The sequence below is a fragment of the Danio rerio genome, chromosome 14 (genome assembly GCF_052040795.2).
Source record: "Danio rerio strain M-AB ecotype USA chromosome 14, GRCz13ab, whole genome shotgun sequence".
NCBI lineage: Eukaryota > Metazoa > Chordata > Actinopteri > Cypriniformes > Danionidae > Danio > Danio rerio.
In genome coordinates this window covers 43,710,001-43,731,949 of record NC_141034.1, presented here as the reverse complement: position 1 = coordinate 43,731,949, position 21,949 = coordinate 43,710,001, and the positions used below count along the sequence as shown (strand labels likewise).

General features: G+C 34.9%; 1 protein-coding gene across 50 annotated transcripts in view; it reads right to left on the bottom strand.

The window, feature by feature from the left end:
* Window positions 1-21,949, bottom strand: part of diaph2 (diaphanous-related formin 2) — a 716,224-nt gene that overhangs the window by 487,902 nt on the left and 206,373 nt on the right. For all 50 annotated transcript variants that reach the window (XR_015507851.1, XR_015507852.1, XM_087281958.1 and 47 more), the window contains 4 exons: window positions 18,675-18,791; window positions 7,348-7,466; window positions 6,129-6,193; window positions 3,661-3,765 (listed from right to left, as the gene is read on the bottom strand). Coding sequence is in view for 48 of the 50 variants with exons in the window: in XM_087281958.1 (XP_087138084.1) it covers window positions 3,661-3,765; window positions 6,129-6,193; window positions 7,348-7,466; window positions 18,675-18,791 (406 nt within the window). In the remaining 2 variants the exon portion in view is untranslated. The remainder of the gene's footprint in view (window positions 1-3,660; window positions 3,766-6,128; window positions 6,194-7,347; window positions 7,467-18,674; window positions 18,792-21,949) is intronic.

Sequence of the window (21,949 nt, the reverse complement as noted above, 5' to 3'; positions counted from 1 at the left end):
TCATGGTGTACACATCAGCCTCTGGGCTTGCTGCTTCACAAATACAAAAATTTTAACAATTTATGAAAGAATTATCACAATCTGGCCATATGATAATAAGCATGGATATGGCTATATATATATATATATATATATATATATATATATATATATATATATATATATATATATATATATATATATATATATATATATATATATATATATATATATATATATATGTATGTATATAAATATATATATATATATATATATATATATATATATATATATATATACTGTATATATATATATATATATATATATATATATATATATATATATATATATATATATACTGTATACATATATATATATATATATATATATATATATATATATATATATATATATATATATATATATATATATATATATATATATATACATACATATACAGTTGAAGTCAGAATTATTAGCCCCCCTGAATTATTAGTTCCCCTGTTTATTTTTTCCCCAATTTCTGTTTAACGGAGAGAAGATTTTTACAGCACATTTATACACATAATAGTTGTACTAACTTATCTTTAATAACTGATTTATTTTATCTTTGCCACGATGACAGTAAATAAGATTTTACTAGATATTTTTCAAGACACTTCTATACTTCTATAAAGTGACATTTGAAGGCTGACCTAGCTTAATTAAGTTAACTAAGCAGGTTAGGGTAATTAGGCAAGTTATTGTATAACGATGGTCTGTCCTGTAGACTATAGAAAAAATATATCGCTTAAAGGGGCTAATAATTTTGTCCTTAAAATGTTTTTTTTTTTAAATTAAAAACTGCTTTTATTCTGGAAATAAAACAAATAAGACTTTCTCCAGAAGAAAAAAAAAAAAACATTATCAGACATACTGTGAAAATGTCCTTGCTCTGCTTGACATCATTTGGGAAAAATTTTAAATAGAAAAAAAAAAATTCAAAGGGGGGCTAATAATTTTGACTTCAACTGTGTGTATATATATATATATATATATATATATATATATATATATATATATATATATATATATTGCGATTGTGATTTTCGAAACTATTAACATTGCTTTGTAAACGTCTATTATTACCATTTGTTGAGTCTCCCCTACAGTTTGATAGAGCGCTTGTATCCGGAAGCCAATTTGCGTGTCCCTTAACAAGCAGATACACCTATAGCACACGCTATGAACTGTGGGGGAAACTGGAACACCCAGAGGACACCCACGTGAACACAGGGAGAACATGCAAACTCCACACAGAAATGCCAACTGACCCAGCCAAGGCTCGAACCAGCGGCCTTCTTGCACTGAAGCGACAGTGCTACCTACTGTGCCACCCGCAATCAGATTTCATCCAAAAAATATGAATGTCTATTCCAAAGACAAACAAAGGTCTCAGTGGACTGTAAAGACATAAAAGTAAGTAAATAATAGCTGAATTTTCAGTTTTAGGTGAACTGATGCTTTAATTTAGATTAAGAATTACGGTGCTTGTTTGTAGTGTTGTGCTTTTGTATAAAATGTATCTACAAACAAGCAAACAACCAATTTAGAACACAACTTCCACTTCCCATCCGTACCAGACCATCAAAGAACAACAAGCCAGTATGTGGGCTTTCGTGTGGGTGAGCGTAGTCAGTTTCTTCACGGTGATGTGCTGCGCACCCACAACCTGACAACATTGTGAAACTGCAGTGAGTTTTACACCGGCTGTCTAATAAAGGCTACAATTTGTCAGCCGTGCGCATGACAACCTATGAGTTTATATCCCTTTCAGATGTGCCAAAACACCCACGGGATGTGTAACACTCTCATGCTAATATCCTGGTGCTTCTTTAGCGAGCGCATTACATCTTCTCCACCAGAAGCACCACAAGTCTGTTGATGCGAGAATGTTCTGGAGCCAAAGCTTTGAACGTGCCTTCAGAGTGCACGCTTGGAAAGAGTGTGCGTCTCCAGGGCTCCGCTTCGCTCGTCTACCTGTTAATGTGCTGGAGATGACTGAGCTTCAAAGAGTAGGAGACTGCCGTCGGGTAAGACTGAAGGACACCCAGGGAAAAACAGCAGCAGAATGACACTTGGAAAAAAAAAAGCAAAGCAGGAGAGAGCAGGTGAGCAGTCATTAGCAGGGGTTGTAGTGTCCGTATTGGGTGCACGCAATATGGCTCGGCATGAATGAGTGTGGAAAAGGAGGGATGATGGTGACTGATGAGGAGGCCTGGGCTCATGAATATGTGTAGGAGTTGAGAAAGTGATGGACGAGGCAGATGGAGGGAAGGAGTGGGTAACGTGCGGTGATTCGGCTCTAGGGGCAGATGAAGTGCAGAGGTGAGGACTGCACACAAATGAAGTGTCGGGCTTTGAGAAGCTGTGCTTTGCGCGAGGAGGAACCCATTCCAGCTCCGCCTCCACTAATGTGCCCATTTGGTAAATCTGCAAGAATGAATGGTGGTCCAAGCTGCCAGGGTCCTTAATGACAGCAACTCATCTCGGTTTGAAGGTGGAGAGGTGCTTGTTGGGGGAAAGATGGGGGGCAATAGGGCTCGGAGACGCTGAGAGGTAAGTAAACAGAGAGACAAAGTGCTGGCTTTTTCAACTGCAATATATTTGGTTTCTGGAAAACTATTTACGCCATGGATGGCGCTTCACAAATGGTGATTTTTTTCTCTCTCTTTTCTCCTATTAAACTCTATAAGCTAGCAAGCAAGCTACTTCTTTTGTCCCAAGGCAGCACTAAAATCTAAAATGTTTCAAATTGGGTTTAGTAGGAAATAGCAGTCATTTTGCGGGAGAAGGACTGAGGCTTTTCTTGACAGGAACGATGATGTGAGAGCCAAAGACGTAACGCAATCCCTCACAACGTTCATACAATAGCTAGGAACAGGCTGCGATGGAGCAATTGAGAAAAATCAAATCCAACAATCTGAAGAGGAGATTGGCCCTTTATTAAATCATACAATCCCTCAAGTCTTAAAATACCCACTTAGAGCACCACTGCATTCACGATAAAAGATAAAAAGGTTTCAATTTGACCAAATTAGCAGAGTCTCTCCCTTCACCGCCACATTAGCTGTTGCATTACCATTTGAAGCAGACAGAGAAAAACTGTTTCAAATGACCTCACAACACAGGAAAAATAAGCACTAGTGATCCTAATGTGCTTGTGTAGCTCATTTCCAGGGCATTTGATGAGCCGAGACACTGAGCGTCAAAAAGGTTTCATGATGGAGACAAATAATTTAATGCCTGCTAGTCTAATAGTCATTGGAGAATAGTTGTGAGGTGAAGAAAGGCAGTCGAAACTGGAACAAGAAAGCGGCTCTGTTGGATAAAGGCAGCTCTTCGAAGGCATGACGCCGACCATCAAGCTCTCATGAGGGAAGATAAGAGAAACCTCAGTGGATTCGAGGCCTCTGAGAGTAAAGTGAAGCACAGATTGGTCCTGTGGTATAATCAGTGCCAACGGAAGGGTAAACTATGCATGTTAAAGGTGAACACATGGGGCATGGCATCAGTGGTAGCTTCCATTAGTGCGAACCTGCATTTCATACCCTTGGGTAGACAGCTGAATAGGTCACACCAATGGGGCTGCTTGTGGACCTGAAAAGTGTGTGTAGTAGGTTATGGTGCAAGTGTTTTTACCTGGGCCTGCAGGGTGTTGATCTGTGACTCAAACGCTTTGATTTTCTCCTCCTGCTTCTGCAGCTCAGCCTGCGCCTCCTGTCGTGCGCTGAACTCCTCATCGAACTGAAGACAATAACATTTATACAAAAACATTTAAGTAAAAATGCACAAACAATCTATATACAATCTACATACAATATAGCTTCATCATTTTTTAACATATTTAATGTATATGATGTAAAACAATTCATAATCTAAGTTATTTACAGTAGTTATCTGTTTATTTTAATGCCATGTCAGGCTATCTTCATGGAAAAACTTAATTACAATAACATAAATGTTACAGGAATATAGAAGACAAGGCAATTAAAATTAAAGCTTTTACAATTCCACATATGATAAAAATTCTAAAATCATTTTCTGGTCAAATCCTATTAACTATTCCCTCAGTGGTGGTGCTAATGCATAATCTGAGAATTGGAATGAATGGAATTTAATTAAATTTTAATGGTGCTCTTAAAAAATAATTGCAAACAATTTTAGACAAATGTATGATGTGCATTATTAGGGTTTAAAGCCCTTGCACAGATTATTTCCCTTAGTAAAAAATAAGGGAAAAAACATATTAACTAAATTGACCTGGGGTGCAAACAACAACATAACTCGCGGATGAACTATCATAATACGATGCATCATTTGGGAACGATTTAGTGATGACTGTTTCCCAAAACTGTAGTTTCTCTGTTTCAGACCCGTTGTTTGAACCATTATTTATTACATTAAACATCTATAATGACGCTCTAAACAGTGTGGAGTAACAACTTCTTTAAAGAAAAAAACGCCTAATTTTTTTGTGCAAATTATATTGTTTTACACGCACACACATTTTTTTTTTTATTCAGTATTAGTTTTGGTAAAAACATGCACAAATTTTCTATTTGATTTACAATATATGCAGCCTAATAAGCAAATATAGGGCCGATGTTTCCTTACAAATATTATTGCGAATATGCCATATTCTATTCTAAAACATAAAACCACTTAGCTATCACGTATTTTAATCTCACATACAAATTATTTAAATCGTAAATGGTTGTAATTCACAAGGGCCATTTATTAAGAAATGAAGAAAATCCCACTTAATAAATATTATTTATATTATTGTTTTTATTATTATTATTACTATTATTATTATTATTATTATTAAATATATTTATTTTATTTTACTTATTGTAAAAGTCTAATTTCACAATTTGACACATGCAAACCACTGCAGAAATCTTCTAACTAACAGGCCCATGTCATATACAGTACAGATATATTTGAAAAATTAATAACCAACAATAAATTAAAAGCATTAATATATGCTACGTTTTTTGTTTTCACAAGCTTTGGAGACGTAACCTAAATTCAACTTTTAAATATCAGGTCACCTATAGCTTTGTCATGAGCCACGGCTGTGTTTAAAATGCCATAAATTATTTCAAAGTGCACTGCAAAGCCAGCGCAATTGTCAATATGAAGATCACTAAAACAGAAAAGGAACATTAATTTGAAAGCAAATTACACCTAAGGGAAATGACCTTAATGCTTTTTTGTTTATCATTTCAAGTTTAAATGTTGGAATGCTCAAAAGAAATAGGGCATAGGGGGATAACTGGAAAAAGAACAAAACCAGGAACTATGCTTTTAACTGCAGCTCTAGAGGTGTAGTTGCAATTGTACAAGTTTGCAACGCAATTCATTGGAACGAGCGATTTGTGAAACGGCAAATCAACAAACTATGTTTGTAACGACGCAACTTGCAACCTTAGTTGGCTATCGATGGTGGTTTCTGGAAGCACACCCCTGAATGTTGACCTGAAAGTTACCAGGCTTTGAAAATACAGGTTTACAATAAAATGTAAGATTTGTAGCATATGATATACTTAATGTGCATAAAATTTATTAAAATATGTCTGCCTGAAAGCACTGCAACACAGCTTGTAATGATATAGTGAAAAAGACCCCGTGTTATTAGCCGCCCAATAGTATTAGTGTCACTTTGCAATTAATTGCGAGCCTCAGATGTCTAGCTGACATTTGGCAGAGTTGGGCAGGAAGCTGAGCAAGAACATGGATCCACTCTCTGTTCCCTCAGAGTATCATGGGATACAGCTCTTGGCTCCTCTGACAACACCAGCAAGTGTCATCATCCTTAGGAATCTCCGGAGGGGAAAAAAATGGCAATATTGTACGTTGGGGGCTTTAACACTATTTGAAATGGTGCCTGTAAATAGTGTTCCCAGTAAGGCACGAACAAGCTTGCAGATTGGAGCATCAGCATTGATTCAGCTTGCACTGATACAGATCATGTTGCTCTGCTGCCAGCTATTGATCAGGCCAAAGCAATCGATGTGCTGTCTCACCGCTCATGGGAGAAAAGTTTGGTGACAGCAGCCTGGTTGCATACCAATAATGGCACCGGGGGTGATTAATAGACTCACCTTTTTGGAGAATTCAGCAGCTCTCTGCTCGCTCTCGTCTACTTTGGCTTTATCCACACACTGATCTGTAAAGCACAAACAGACAGGTACATGAAAACACACACACACAGAAAAAAAAAAGGCAAGCATATGTAAATTGCAAGGTGCATTGTTAACACCATGCTTAAGATTCCACATCAGACACCGAATGAAGACAATCAAAAAGAACAAAAAAGCGAACGGAATAAAATGAACCTGTCAGCATCTCATTCCCCCCTCCACCTCCCCTCAGGAGATTTGTATTCTGTTCTAGAGGTTTGAGATGTAAATTTTAAAAACGGCGCCCGCAAAATGTGTTTTCAACTCATTAAAGTAAGGGGAAGAAGTGAGAAATCTAACATTTATTTTTTTTTGTTTCTGCAGATGGGTCTGAAAACTTTTAATGAGCCTTTGTTGGCAAGTTACAAAAGTGTTAGTGACAAAATACAAAAGGGGGGCAAAGAAGAGAGAGAGAAGAACAAAAAAATGAAATTTACATCACCCTTATTTTATTAATTCCATCGGTGTCCAAAAAACTGGATGACAAAACCATTGGCAATGAATGCTTATTTCCCTGCTCAACAATTAATCATAAAAACAAGTGACAAAAGCCCTGCGAATATAAGCGATACAGCTGAAGCCGTGTTGCGCTTATAAGACATGACACGCCAGCCAGGTTTTGCAGATAATGTTTTATTTATGCGTAATGAGTGTACCTTATCTTACATGTCAGGTGAGTGCAGGTGTTTCAGACAGGGCTCTCGTGGGGACCGAGGAATGATAATTAGATCTACTCTACGAAATCACAAACTTTTATCAACTGCAGTTGCGTCTCCTTCAGCGCAGCATGACTTCACCATTATGTTAGACAGACTGTAGTGTGTGAACCCGTGCCGGATGGCTCTAATCATACTGTAGACATCCCATTAAAGCCCAAAAAGTCTTTCTGGTGGATTTCATTAAAGCGATATAACTAGATCCCTATTCTCTGGCTTTTACCTAAAGCTGGTTACCGAAACCCGAAACTCCTTTTATTCCTTCTGAAATGCTCCGTCCACTTTATCAAATGGCCGCACAGTTGAAAGTAGAATTTAATAGTGTGTAAAACTGAGTTGTACTGCTGAAAAAGTGCAGCAAGGTCAAGTACGCTGTTGAATAGACATTGAACAGTGGTTGAATAGACGTTTTCTGTCAGACTTACCAATGAGATGACTGAAGTCAACATCCAGTCTCTCCCTGTAGGCGAAATCAGGGTCCATGCCACTGCGATGGAGGACGATCTGGGACACGCACTCCTCGATCACCTTGTAATACTGAGGCCTGTAATAAAAGAAATGAGTACGCCAAGAGTGAGGGGGCCGAGTATGACAAGAGACAAAGCCGTTAACTTCATATAAAATACCGCCTCGTGCATTCCTATGAGGACAGCGCTTCATAAATCATCTGGTAAGACATATCTTTTAATGGCATTTCATGGCTTTGAATTAAGGCTTCCTTTGGTACATAATGAAATCACTAACGGTACAGCCAGTTGGTTGACTTTGTCCATTCAAGGTGAAGACGAAGCGACATCCGGGTCTCTCCGCTTCCCTCTCTAATTTGCAATCATCTTTGGCAATTAAGGGCAGCAATAAAACCTGAGACGCAAATCTAATCAGTGTAATCTGTGTAATTAGTTGCACAATGGCAGGGAAAACACGGCCTTGTGTTTGGAGGGGTGACAATGACGGGATGGGGAGTAAATGGGTCTGGGACTAGACACTGCCACGGCGCTTAGCGTGTGACCTTTTCCAAGTTATATTACCAAATTTAATTGCAAGTGACATTTAACAAATACAATGTCGACTTAAGCCAAGCTCCGTAGTGGCAAATAATTATGTTCCAAGCATGACCTTGAATGTCTCTTGTAGGTATTCAATTTTCCTCCCAGAAATGTGTCGTCTCGGCTTCTCGACACCATACAAGCTTTCGAATTCTAATGAACAAGCATGACTTTAAAAATGTCTCGCTGCTAAATAATTAGCACCACAACTCTTAGTTAAAGCCACTTAATTCTGGAGCATTAGAGCTTTTTAATCTTCAAACATTCTTGTTTGATAAACAGTATTTGTAGGGGGATGCAGCTGAGCTTAGGTGTGAACAGTTTGTTGACCCAAGGTGATGAATTACGAATAACAGCAGGGGTGTGCGTATGCTTATGTTTTCTTCATATTTCAGTTTGCTCTGTGTACAGCAAATAGTAAGGATAATCAAGACGTCTGCTAAAATCATCATCATGAAAAGCTGTTTCTACAGCTGCAAACTATAGCTTTTGTTAAATGAAATGAAGATAACCCCATTGGTAGTCCATACAAACACAAACACATACAAACACAGGTCCAAAATTACCTGAAAATGCCCATAATTATATTTAAATGGTTAAATTTAATGGTAAAAGTTAAATATTTTTATTTTTTGTGCTCCCATGACAAAAACAACGGCTGGACATAATAGCAGCACAGTGACAATATTAAATATGACCAGAGAAGATACTTAAAAATATTGATTTAACACATTTGTGCCTAATAATATGTTTTATTTCTGTATTAGTGATCGCGAATTAATCACTATTTTTAACCGGATCTTCTAAGTAAACCGATTGAACTAATTCACCAAATAAAATGATTTGCGTCTCCGGTAATGTTACGCACTTATCCACAAACTGCTTACTTATTAACAGGCCTGATACCGCCCTCTGACTTGAAATAAACCAATATATACTGAGTTATTCAGTTATTAGAACAGTAAACACAGATAACAGATTTGACAAGTAATGAACCAATAATACTGTGCATGAGCGATTCAGTGAACCGAACACAAACAGTACATTACATTGTCGCCTGCTGATTAAATGAGAGGATCTGGTGAAATGTAGATTTATTTCATAAAAGAAAATCTTAATGGAATTTAAATAAGTGAATTGTGCTTCAGTTGGGTTGCAAAACTTAATTTTAAAAACTTTTCAGATCGTGGTGATGTTTTAACTGACTGAAATTATGATTGTTGGCTGCATATTTTTTATATATTGAGTCCAAAGATCCGAACTTCCCATCACTACGGTGTATTTAACCTCAGAAGGAGCCTTGCACACATATTTTACTTAATGCTGCTATCTTGTGGGTTGTTGAATTTAAATTTGGGGATAGGTGGATGGTAGTGGTAGATGGAAGTGTTCTTGTGTCAAAAAAGTAGCCCATCTTTGGTCGATTTTTTATTATACAATATTAATTCTGATCATTTTGAATCTTGCATCTGACAAATATCCTAATTTATTTAAAAAAAAAAATAATAATAAATAAATAAAACTAACACAAACTTATAAAAAAAGTAGGCAATTTCTAAATATAGAAACCAATAAAAAGGAGTAAATCTACCTCTAAAACTGATTAAAACTGAATTTGAAAACAAAATAAAAACAAAAAGTAATGAAAATGCCAAAACTATTGTAACCTTGAAATGAACGAGTGAATTTTGAAAGTTTAGCAAGGATTTTCCTTAATAAAAGCTTAATCAGTTTTTAAACATTTCTATATATTTTTTACATGTCAAAATAGACCCAAATGCGATTTCAAATGGAAGCAGAAGTGAAAGGCAGGCATACAAAGTGCAATTTTTAGTGTTATATGAGTGCAGCCTTTTTTTTCCCACCGTGTGAAGACACTTGGAAATTGTGGATGCTCATATGGTCATAGCTTGTAACGTGTGAAAGGAACTTGCGAGCCTAGTCAAGTGGTTCTTGAGTTCCCATTCATTTTAAACATGTCAAAAACATCTGGGAGCTGTCGGCTTGAATTTGTAAGTAGTTGGATGAGCCAATCTGTTGGTCTATCTGAAGTTGACCCATCAGGAGGATAAACTCACTGCACATTGATCGCTGTATGATGTGTCATGCATGACATGGTCTTCAGAGACAGCGGACTAAGCTTTAGAATTCACACACAACAAGCGCCCTGGTTTCCAGGTGCTAAGAAAACTGTATGTGTAGCAAACATTCACAGCTCATTTCATTTTTAAGTTCTTATGAGAGCAGGAGAATGATAGAGAATGAGAGTGGCTCTGAAAACAATGGAAACCAGATCTTTCTCTGTCATTAATGGGAATGGAATTTGATGAAATTGCTTAGTAATAACAAGTAGGCCCATACAGTATCTGCACATGCAGAAATCCGCAGATTTTTAGGCCATCATTGAGTCTATTTTGTTTACTTGTCAGCGAGATTCTTTTTATAAATGAATTTTAATAATAATATTGACTAATATAACTATGTTCACTTGATTTATTTAAATTGTTTTATATATATATATATATATATATATATATATATATATATATATATATATATATATATATATATATATATATATATATATATATATATATATATATATATATATATTTTTAGTAGATATATTATTTGAGAAACTTACTATGTTTACCAAATAATTGGATCTAATTGGATTTGCATTGTAAACATTAAAGACCACCTATTTTATCCCTATTTCAAGATTTAGCAGTGTAGCTGTTTTTTTTGTCTGTCATAGTGTGCCTCAATCTCCGGCTGCATCAGATAGCAGCACAGTGACAGACATGAAGGAAGCAGATCTCAGGTAACGTTTGTGAGAAATACTACAGTAAGAACTTTCCCAATGATTATTTGATGTATTTGCTGTGGAGGTAATTCAAGCCTTTTTGCAATGATGAGCCACACACAATGTCGTTACAAAGTTCATGGACACACACAGACAGAAGGCAATTAACTTTGCATTGTTTTTGCACGGCAAATGCGACAGGATACACGTTAATATCCAACTGCTGTATGGACATCCGTTATACTAACGAACAAAAAAAACCTGATTTAACATCTACAAACTGGGTTTGAAGCGTCATCTTTTGTAATTGTACGGACACGAGGCTGTGGTGATGAACTACAGCAATTTTATGGTTTTAAAACATTTTAAACTTGTAAAACTCATTCTTGATCACATTTGCTGATAATTGATGATCACAGAGAGCTGAACAGATCTTTTAATCCTGGTTGCTTTGCACACGTCCTGTCTTGTGGATATGATTATACGATATGATTGCTCGATAGGATTTAAATAATAATTAAAAAGGAATTATTTTTTTATTTAATATGTTAAGTTTTTAGTTACGATACTACCAAAATCTGTCCTCATGAATCTGCTGTTTTTCTTTTTTAACAAAGTTCTGCACTGAAACAGCAAAAATTGTTAGCAGATTCTGTCTGGCCCTAGTGATAAGTCATTAAATAGTGCCGTTTACCACTGTGTCTGAATGATTTCCACAAAAAAATAACTTGTGACATGTGCATGGACATAAGATTATCCATCAGAATTCACACTGTGTATGCTCGGCTTAACTAAAACATTTTACTTAAAAGCTAAAACCGATTTAAAAATACATATACATAGAAATGTTAATAAAAGTGTTACTAAACAATTATAAACAAGATGCCTTACACTTAAATTGAAAATGGAACATAAAAATATAATACAGCATTATTTAAAATAACTATCAAGAGCATACAAATAACACAACAACGATATTGTCTCCCACTATAATATAATTTGTCTTACTGTAAATGCTAAAAAAAACATATTTGCGAAAATAAAAAAGCAGTATTATACCTCTCGCTGTAATATTTCAACTTAAAAACATGCTTGGAATGAACCAGCTATTAAGACATTAACTAAAATTGGACGTCTCTTTAATCTCGATGACATTTTCAAATAACCCAACAAATAATCATATTCATACAATTTGCCAATTCGAGGCCTTGCGTTAAGAGTGGTGATGTGTAATAATCGGGGGGGACGGGGTGCCTGCAACTGATAGGGATAAGAGTGTCACCGAGCCCAGCTTAGTGGCAAGACCCGAAGCTTACGCCTGTCACTGATGTACACCATATCATTATAGCAATAAGCCGCCCTATTTTCTCAACATCCTGGCTACCAACACTGCCACATGCTGGATAGAATCGGGAAGGAGACGACTGACCCAGAACTGTCAGAGCGCACCAGAGGAGACGGCATATGTCCCACTCAAGCGAGCCTCTCCTTCCTTCTCTCTCTCTCAGTCTGGCACCTTCGCTGTCTGCCTCTCATCTCCCATCCAACCCCTGCTCCACACTGCCCATCTAATCTTCACATCAGTCACATCCAAAAGTAGAAGATGTGCTCCATATACACTCCCTCTGATCTACCTTCTGTTAGAGAGTCTTCAAGAGTTATTGCCTGACATCTTCGGCTGCTCCAAAAAGCAGTAGAAAAGTGTAAGGCTGATGGGAAGAAGGACATCAGTAAGTGTTATTAAATCGCTTTTTTTCATTTTAAACTTTGTTTTTTTTATATAAATTTTGTAGAACATCTCCATTTCAACAACCAAGATTCTTACAACTGAGGAAAAAAAATCAACGACAACATATTTGCGGAGGAATCCTTTTTGCTTCACATTACAAAATCAGTAGGATAAACATAGTCACAATGCTAAGACTTGGTTTTAAGTATTAGGGTCTACTCACACCATGCTATACGAACTGTGCTCAGGCATGTTTCCCGGCTCATTTGAGAAGTGTGAGTGCTCTGAGTCGAATCACTTGGGCTTTGGTGTGATACACTTTTGTTTAAGTGCAAAACGTGCCAGAGTGACGTGACTTTTAAAGGACTGTTTGATACGGATTTATTAATCATTCTTACTGTTCAATAAACGCAAACTGTCGTAGTTTAATAAAGATGCAAACCCCTCAATGCACAACAGCTGCACCTTCAGCAAACCTCCTAATTCCTGCAGCACGAGGACTTTATGATTGTTTATGAGCGTCAAAATTGGCTGATCTGTTTGTTAAAATTTTTGACTGCGTGTCACTGCATATCCAACAACTTAAACGATATAGCTGAAGAAATCTCCACTGTGCTGAGAGAGAGTGCTTACTGAACAGTATCGATGATGTAAGGGTGCCCAGGCCCGAATGTAATGTGAGTGCGGGCCGTCGGGGGAGACGGGAGGGTGGACAAGCGTGCTTTGGCCTGGTTCAAGCCAACTGTACATAGTGTGAGTAGGCCCTTAGTTTTAACGGTGGCACGGTGGCTCAGTGGTTAGTAGGGGTGTGAACCTACACTGGTCTCACGATTCGGTTCGATTACTATTATCATGCCATCGATTTGGTTCAATTCGATATCAAGCCTTAAGTAAAATAATATGTAGTCATCCTAGAAAAGACAAACTAAGGTAGTTATTAGAAATTAGTTATTAAAAGTAATATATTTTAAAAATACATGTTGAAAAAAATATATCCATTAAACAGCACTTGGGAAATATATTTTCAATCATTAAAATTTCACAGGACCAATATCTTGGCCTTCAACAGTGGGTGGCTAAGTTATTAAGACTAGTCAAAGCACTTATTTTTGTGTTGTTTTTTTCCATTATATATATACACCTGAAATTTATATTTTAGAAACAGTTTCTATTTACTACAGGTGAACAACAGGATATACAATGATCACGTCAGGTATACCTCATGCTTTATTCAGTGTTAAATGCTAATAATGTAAGTTTGAATGCCATTTCACATGACATTTATTGTCATACTACAGCCGATAGTTAAACATCAGATCTTAAAATAAAATAAACTGTTTAATATTGAACCTTAGAACTGTGACTTAAGTTACAAGCCAAGTTACAAAACAAACATTAACCATTCAGCATGTAATAATGTTAAAGAGGTTTAAAATGTATTAATTAGATTATAAACCTTACCATTTTGTGAGTGGGCGCATATTCTGTGCTTCTGATTGGCTGTATTTAAACTTCTGTCATGTTTCGTCTGGTGCATACAGCCAAATTGCTTAACAGTGCAAATCTTGTCATGAAGCTTGTTAGGACACAGGGTAACAATGCAACCTGCTCACCTAATTTTTAGGTTCGTAAAAACTCGTAAAGGTTCGTAAACACTTAGCATGTTTCTTAAATATCTACAAACATATTATGGTATTTTTTATGCTTTAGAAGAGAGTCAAAGCAGCACCTTTAAACACACCAATGTACCTATTTACTTTTATTTATTTATTATTTAAATCTTGGGCAATCCCACGAAAAATTTATCATGACCTAGGAATCCTTTAAGGGGGTATATTTTATAAATTATTATTATTTTAATATTTCATTTTTAATTTCCAAATTCTTTTCACTTTTCAAACAAACTGATGGCAACTTTCCTCAGAAATAACCAAGGACGGAGTTGAGGGCACAGAGTTAAATGAGGATAAAGGTGTCTGGTTGTTTTGCTGGAATTAAAGAATGGCTTTAAATCAAACGCTGCAATCTATTGGCACAGACATCTCTCCTCTATGGCTGGCTTTGATCACAAGAGTACCTCCCAACGCCTATGAAGAAGAGCGACGTTGTGGACTGATGCGTACTGAAGTGGAGAGATGCCACCAGCCTATCCTTCCTTGGAGACTCGGCCATCAAAGCAGGCGCTGATCTCGAGGGATCCCTTTAATCTAAAATTATAGCCATACAATTTCCCGACCAGCCAATCCAATCTACATAAAACGTCTCGCAAAGGTTCAAAAGCAACCAAACACATCTGTGAAGAGAGCTTTATAGAGTGACCGTGTAATATAGATGCATATCAGACAACAAACACGGCTGTTCATCCATTTTTAAATGTGATCCTTGTAAAATATACAACACAGGCTCATTGGAAATACATGCTTTAGCCTACATTTTTGTGGGAGAAAAAAACACTTCAAGCATATGTTTGACTGCAGTTTCAGAGTAAATTGAATTCTACAGAGCAGTATGATGGCAAACAAATTACACTAAATATATTTACAAGGACATTATTTTATGCACAATACCAAATAAGTACAGTAAAACACCTTAATGTGTATGTTTTGTCTGTTTGGTCACTTTGAATTCAATATTGGTGAAGCGCAGTTCCACAAAAGACAGAAAAGTAATGTAAAATCAAGTTAAATCTATATGGTTGCCGTGCACTTTTCTCTTATGTTTGCTTTTAAAAAAAATATTGATCGGGTTAAGGGAAGAGTTTAGGTCAGTGGTTTGCAAGGTGATCTGTACGACAAGCCGTGCCTTCTCATGCCTGTACATACTGTAAGAAAGGTGTGTATCTGAAATGTACATCATACCATAAGTAATGTATTTCAAATTCGCAAAAATGTAGACAGCACCCTCTAGTGCTTTTGAAAACACTATTGGTTGGGTTTAGGGTAGAGTTTAGGTCAGTGGTTCACTCTGTGATCTGTACGACAAGCCGTGCCTTCTCATGCCTGTACATAAGAAAGGTGTGTTTCTGAAATGTACAGCAAAACATACCATAAGTAATGTATTTTAAATTTGCAAAAATGTAGTTAGCGCCCTCTAGTGAATTTGTCATGTGAAACAGGCAACCAAAACGTACCTGGAGAAACCTATTTATGTAAAGCACATATTTCCAAGTAACCCAAGTTGAAAATATACATATGTATAAATCAATAATTTAACCAAAATTATTAAGCTAAATTAGGGTGATTTTTTTTATTATTATTAATTTAAGAAACTTTATCCTGAAAGTGTGGTATCTGGAGGTTCAAGTTAAAATGGGGTGTTTAAGCAAATTAAATCAGTGCAATTAATTATTAAAAGGTCTCAAATTAAATAGCACATCAATATATTCAGTCGTTAATGTATAGTTATGAAACATCTTCAGTCTTTCAGACTGACATTACAAACATTCAAATAGTCACAAAATTGCTGGGGTAGCAATTTGAAGTTGGGATATAAATACTGAGACCTACGGTCAAGATCAAAGTCAACTTTTAAAGTAACTTGACTTTTTTTGAAAGAACATTGTAGCAATTGTGTTGTCAATCCAACATATGGCTACAAGCTACCGTTAAAAAGTATTTGTAATTAAATCTTCTGTTCAACAGTCATTCTTCAAAAATGCTGCTCAGTTCATCCAGTAATTAAGATGGTATTTTTTTAGGTTATTGAATCATTCGCTCAAACCAAGATCAAAAATATATATTTAGAAACTTAAATTTATATAAATTAAAATGATAAAATAACAAATAAAAAAGTAAAAACTTGGACTTGTCTTTAGTTTTAGCATATAAACGCAAACAGTAATTCTGCAGTCATGAGTATACATTGTAAATAATGTTGTAATAAATAATAATCAGCGTCTTGCTTGGCACAACTGTTTTGCTTCAGAAGACCACATGAGCCATACCAGAAACTGTTTCAACTATTGACATACTTAATTCAAATACTTTTGGTAAGTAGCAAAAAAGCCATAACTTGAAAATGGTTTCAGGTTGATCCTTCAGCAAGGGCTCAATGGATATAGTGTATAAAGGAAATACACTGCATGAAGAGGCTGACTTTAACACCTAAAACTTGATTCAAAAAAGTGCAACAAGTATGGGCAAAAATGGACCGAGTATGTCATTGTAAAAAATATTTGATAATGTGCTTCAAATGCATTGTGAATTAATTTTGCAGACCATATGCCAACAGCTTTGTTATGTTCTTTTCTTCCTTTTCTCTCTTTTTTATGAATAAAAAAGTTTTTTAAGAACATATTTATTTATTTTATTTCATTTCATTTTTTTTTATTCCAAAGTGGTAGCGGTTGACTTTACTCTGTTTTGGCAAGGACCACAGATTCAGCTATTAATCTTATAATTTTGCATCTTAAATGACCTAAGGGGAAGTAAATTAACAGTATTTTTATTTGTATATTTACTTTTTTAGGTAACTATGTATTTAAATGTCTTGCAAGGTATGTATTTATTTTTGTCTCAGGAGAAATAATCTGAGACGCAGGAGACTTAATTTGCTTTTCATTTAATCTCATTGGTGTCTAAAAGAAACAATTGGAGACATTAAAGAGACTCAATTTATTATTTCTCTTTCCTATGGGAGAGAATCTTTAATAAGTGCATACATTTTTAATCAGCTTTTGTAGTGATCCTGTTTTCTGCCGTTAGAGTTACAGACACGGGTGGGAGGGAAGGCACTGAACGCGAATCTGCCATACCACTCGCTTAATGTGTTTTCCATTTCTTGCTTTTTTCCAACACGCCGGCCAATACATTATTCATGGCTCAAAGTGAGCAGCAACATGTCCATGGTAAATTCCCTCCCTTTCATCGCTTCGCTCTTCCTTCTTTATTAAATATTTTACCTCAGCAACAGGTCTGATGCAACAGTGAACAGAAATGATCAGTATCATTTCCTCACTTTCTGACAGACACACACACTTACACACACACACACACACACACTCAGACTGCGGCTGAACATGCAAATCAGCTCTCTCTTTTAAATAAATTATCATTCAAGACGCCGTAGATCAGTGGGTCTAAAATCGGATCCTAGTAAGTTTATATTGCTACCAAGTTTTTTTTTTTTTTTTCTGGAATAAATAAAAATAAATATGCATTTTGATCCAGTGGGAAACATACTGTAGGGGGGCATCATATATCCGAATAGACATTCACACACATTCTTTCCCCCTCAAATTCTTCTCTTTTCTTTTTCTATAATTCATTAATTTTCCTTTGGCTTAGTCCCTTATTTATCAGAGGTCGTCACAGCAAAATGAACCACTAACTATTCTGGCATATATTTTAGTTTTGTATTTACTTCCATTAAATTTTATTTAAAAACTGTGGCTGTTCATATTAAAGCATACCTCTTAAATCTAAATTAAACTAAACGAAAATAAAAGCAGTGTGTTAATTAACAGGCATAAACCATGCTTATGCCAGTGAAATATATATATATATATATATATATATATAAATATATATATATATATATATATATATATATATATATACACACACACACACACATATCTACACACAAACAAATTATGTCTTAAAAAAAGTAACATGAAATTCTACAATACAGGAAAAGTCATGTATATTTCTAGATAGATGCAAATTGACTATTTCAATTTATTATCATTTTTTTGCAGTTATTGCTTAGTTTAAGAATTTTCATTCATCTTCTATTTTTGTGAATGTTTATATAAAAGCTTGTCTGTCAAATCAATTGAAATGATGCAGTGTGTTAATTACCAGGTATAAACTAGGCTTTGCTAGTGGTTTTATATATGTATATCAACACACACACACCAAAATGTTACCTTTTTTTATAAAACATTATATATATGTATTATATATATATATATTCTACTGCACAATAAAAGTCCTTTGTATATTTCTGCAAGATGCAAACCAACTTTTATTAAATTTAATTATCATTTGATGCATTCATTATTTAGTTTTGTTTTCATTTTCATTCATTTTCCATTTTGAAACTGTGAATGTTCATATTGAAGTGTGCCTGTCAAATCAACTGAAACGAAGTGGAGTGGTAATTAACAGGTATGAGCAGTGACTTTATTAACACTTATGGAGCCGACATTTGAGTTATGAAAGCATTTACCTGATATAATAATCATTCCTGATGAGCAGCAGGTGCTGAAGGATGGAGAGGAAGTAAGGCTCTGATCCTGTGTCTTTCACCATGTTGGACAGGAGATGGTACACCTCACCCATATCAGTGAACAGATGGTTAAGGACAAAACTGTACATTCTGGCTAAAGTAAAGCATTATTTACAGTATATAAACATTTATACAACAGAAGTCAACATTTTTTAGATCAGTAAAACAAAACACAGGGCTGCATTTATCTAATAAAATACAATAAAAACTGTAAATTTGTTAAAATATTATTACAATTTACAATTATTATTGTCTTATTGAATTTAGTCTTAATTGTATTTATACCTGTGACTCAATGCTGAATTCTCAGTATCTTTACCTCAACCTTCGGTCACATGATCCTTCAGAAATCATTATAATATGGAGATGTGCTGCACTATTATGATGAACAATGATGATGATTATTATTGGTGCTCGGTCATTAATAATGATTCTATCAATGTTGAAAATCTTTCATTTTTTCACATTTCATAGTGCTGTGGAAACCGTGATATGTTTTACTTTTGAGAATTATTTGATAGAAAAAAAGAGCTCAAAAAAAGGTCACCACAGCAGAATGAACCGCCAACTATTCCAACATATGTTTTACACAGCGAATGCCCTTCCAGCCACAACCCAGTACTGGGAATCACCCATTCTCACACACATACTTATGCACTTTTCTAGTCCATTTTGTAGTATGAATAGTGTAAGTAGTGCATGCACAGAAATCAACCATTAAAAAGAAGAGTGTAATGATGGACACTTCACGCAGTGGCTGCTGCTTTTGCTCACGTAGCAGAAGGGGCAGAGCTTTCAGGCCCTGATGTTGGATTCATTTGCTTATTTTGGATTGTGAAAGCATAATTCTCTTCTGGGAGTGATTATACCTCCTCCTGATGGTGAATGCGGTTATACTCATGGCAGGTATTATTTGTTATCTTTTTATTTTGCTAATTTGGCAACCGTCAAACGTCATCAGTGAAACAGTTTGAATTTCCGCTTAATTAAAAAAAATGTTAAAAAACAGCGTGGGAAACCAGAGCACCTGGAGGAAACCCACACGGACACAGGGAGAACATGCAATTTCTACAAAGAAATGCCAACTGGCCCAGCTGAGACTCGAACCAGCGACCTTCTTGCTAAACACTGAGCCACAGTGCCAGCCCAAAAAATTATCACTTTATTATTATTTTTTAAACATTATCTCTTTAAAAAAGTAACAATACAATATCAGTCAATATCAGGCTTTACTTCACTCTAGGGCAATTTAAAGTGTTCATTATACAGTTTTTTTTTTTTTATTTTTGTTTTTTTTATGGTACTGTATTATATTGACAAAAACATGTTTTCATCACTATTAATAACAACAACAACAATAATAATAATAATAATAATAATAATAATAATAATAATAATAATAAATGTTTCTTGCAGTATATAATCATGTGACACTAAAAATGCTAAAAAGTCAACTCTGAATCACAGGAATAAAACTATGAAAACTAAACAAAACTACTTCCAAGAGGAAAAACTGTTATTTTAAACTGTATTAATATTTTGCATACTGTATATTTTTCCAAATAAATGCAGTTTTTTTCAGCAGATTGGCCTTATTTTAAAACCATTATTTTTTTCTGACTCCAAACTTTTGTCCGGTAGTGTTTATCCATCCATAAAAAAAATACAATTCTCTACAGTAGACAGACAGGAATTACTAGAGTTGTAGTAGTATAATTTAATGATAAGTGTTGTGTAAGCAAGAAGTGATGAAAGAAGTGTAAGCAACAGATCTAACTGTACATAGTCATAGCTCACTGTAAATGTTTTGCTTGTTTTAATGCAAATGGAGAGCTGAGGCAAACATTGAATCTAACCAGGCCTGGTGATATTTTCCTGTTAGTGTGTTTTGGCATGCAATTTGCTAACATAAGTAAGCGCAAAGTTTTGAAAAACTGTGACAGGAGAAATGTATCCAGTCGTTGAACTCGATCTGGACATCACTTATTTATTTGTTAACAAATAATTTGGTACTTACAGTATGTCTTAGTTGAACTTAATTAAAACCCATACACCATGGATCAGTTATCATATTAATTTTATTATTAATTTATTTATTTTATTTTATTTTATTTTATTTTATTTTTTTATTCATTCATTCATTCATTCATTCATTTATTCATTCATCCATTTTTTTCTGGACTAAAACATTATGCTCTATTTGTCTCCCTTGACTCCAAAAACAGAGGAGATGTGCTCTTAAACTTGCAGAGTATCGATTAGATGTCCAGCATCACTTCTCCCTTAAGAGAAAGGTCACTGGCTTTCAATGTCAGAAATAAATGTAACATCAGATAGTCATCATTGTATTCTTTTCATATTGTCATTATTATTACATCAAGGACTGCCGCCCCCAGCCCTCTCAGTCATGTCCACTTGAGTTAAATAAATGGCCAGCAATCCTTTTTCAATGGTGGTGAGCTAAAGCATGTGATGATTAAGAGTAGCACTCAGTGGTTCATGAATTGCTTCTACAAATGGTTCTACAATAAAGTTAATAATTAATGACAATACAGGTGTTAAAATATACACTAATAAAATTAAATAAATAAATTAACAAGAATGGATAGTTCAGTTGTTAATAAACAAAAATAAAAAAGAAAAGTGTTGAAATATTGTAGTTTGTATTGTTTTTATTGTATTATTAACACATTTGAATTTAAATGAACTAACACATTTCTAATTCTAAAGATGTTATGTGACCAAACGTTTAATTTTTATAGACATAACGATTTACTATATATTTTTTTTATCATTTATTGTTTTTTTATTATTTTTTTTATTTTGTTTAAATGCACCAAAAATATTGACTACATTCACTGAGAAATTGACAAATTGTATATTCATGTAAACAGCGTGCACTCATTTATGTTTAGCATAATATAAAACTTAAACATTTAATTAACAATTAACACAAATATTTGAAAAATATATATTAAATTGTTATTATTTTTAATGGCTTGAATAGTGCATATTTGTGTTGTGCCACAATGAGCAGAGCTTTTGTGAAAGACTGAGTCGTTATACAGTGTGTACTGTTTTGACAACGTCTGTTGAAATATTAAAACTCTTGACTGCGGGGATGTGCACTGGCTGGAGCAACATTTCTTGAGCCACCACATTCATTTATTTCTTTCCACTGAGAGAGAAATCGAAAACCTGTAGCGCCTCAATAT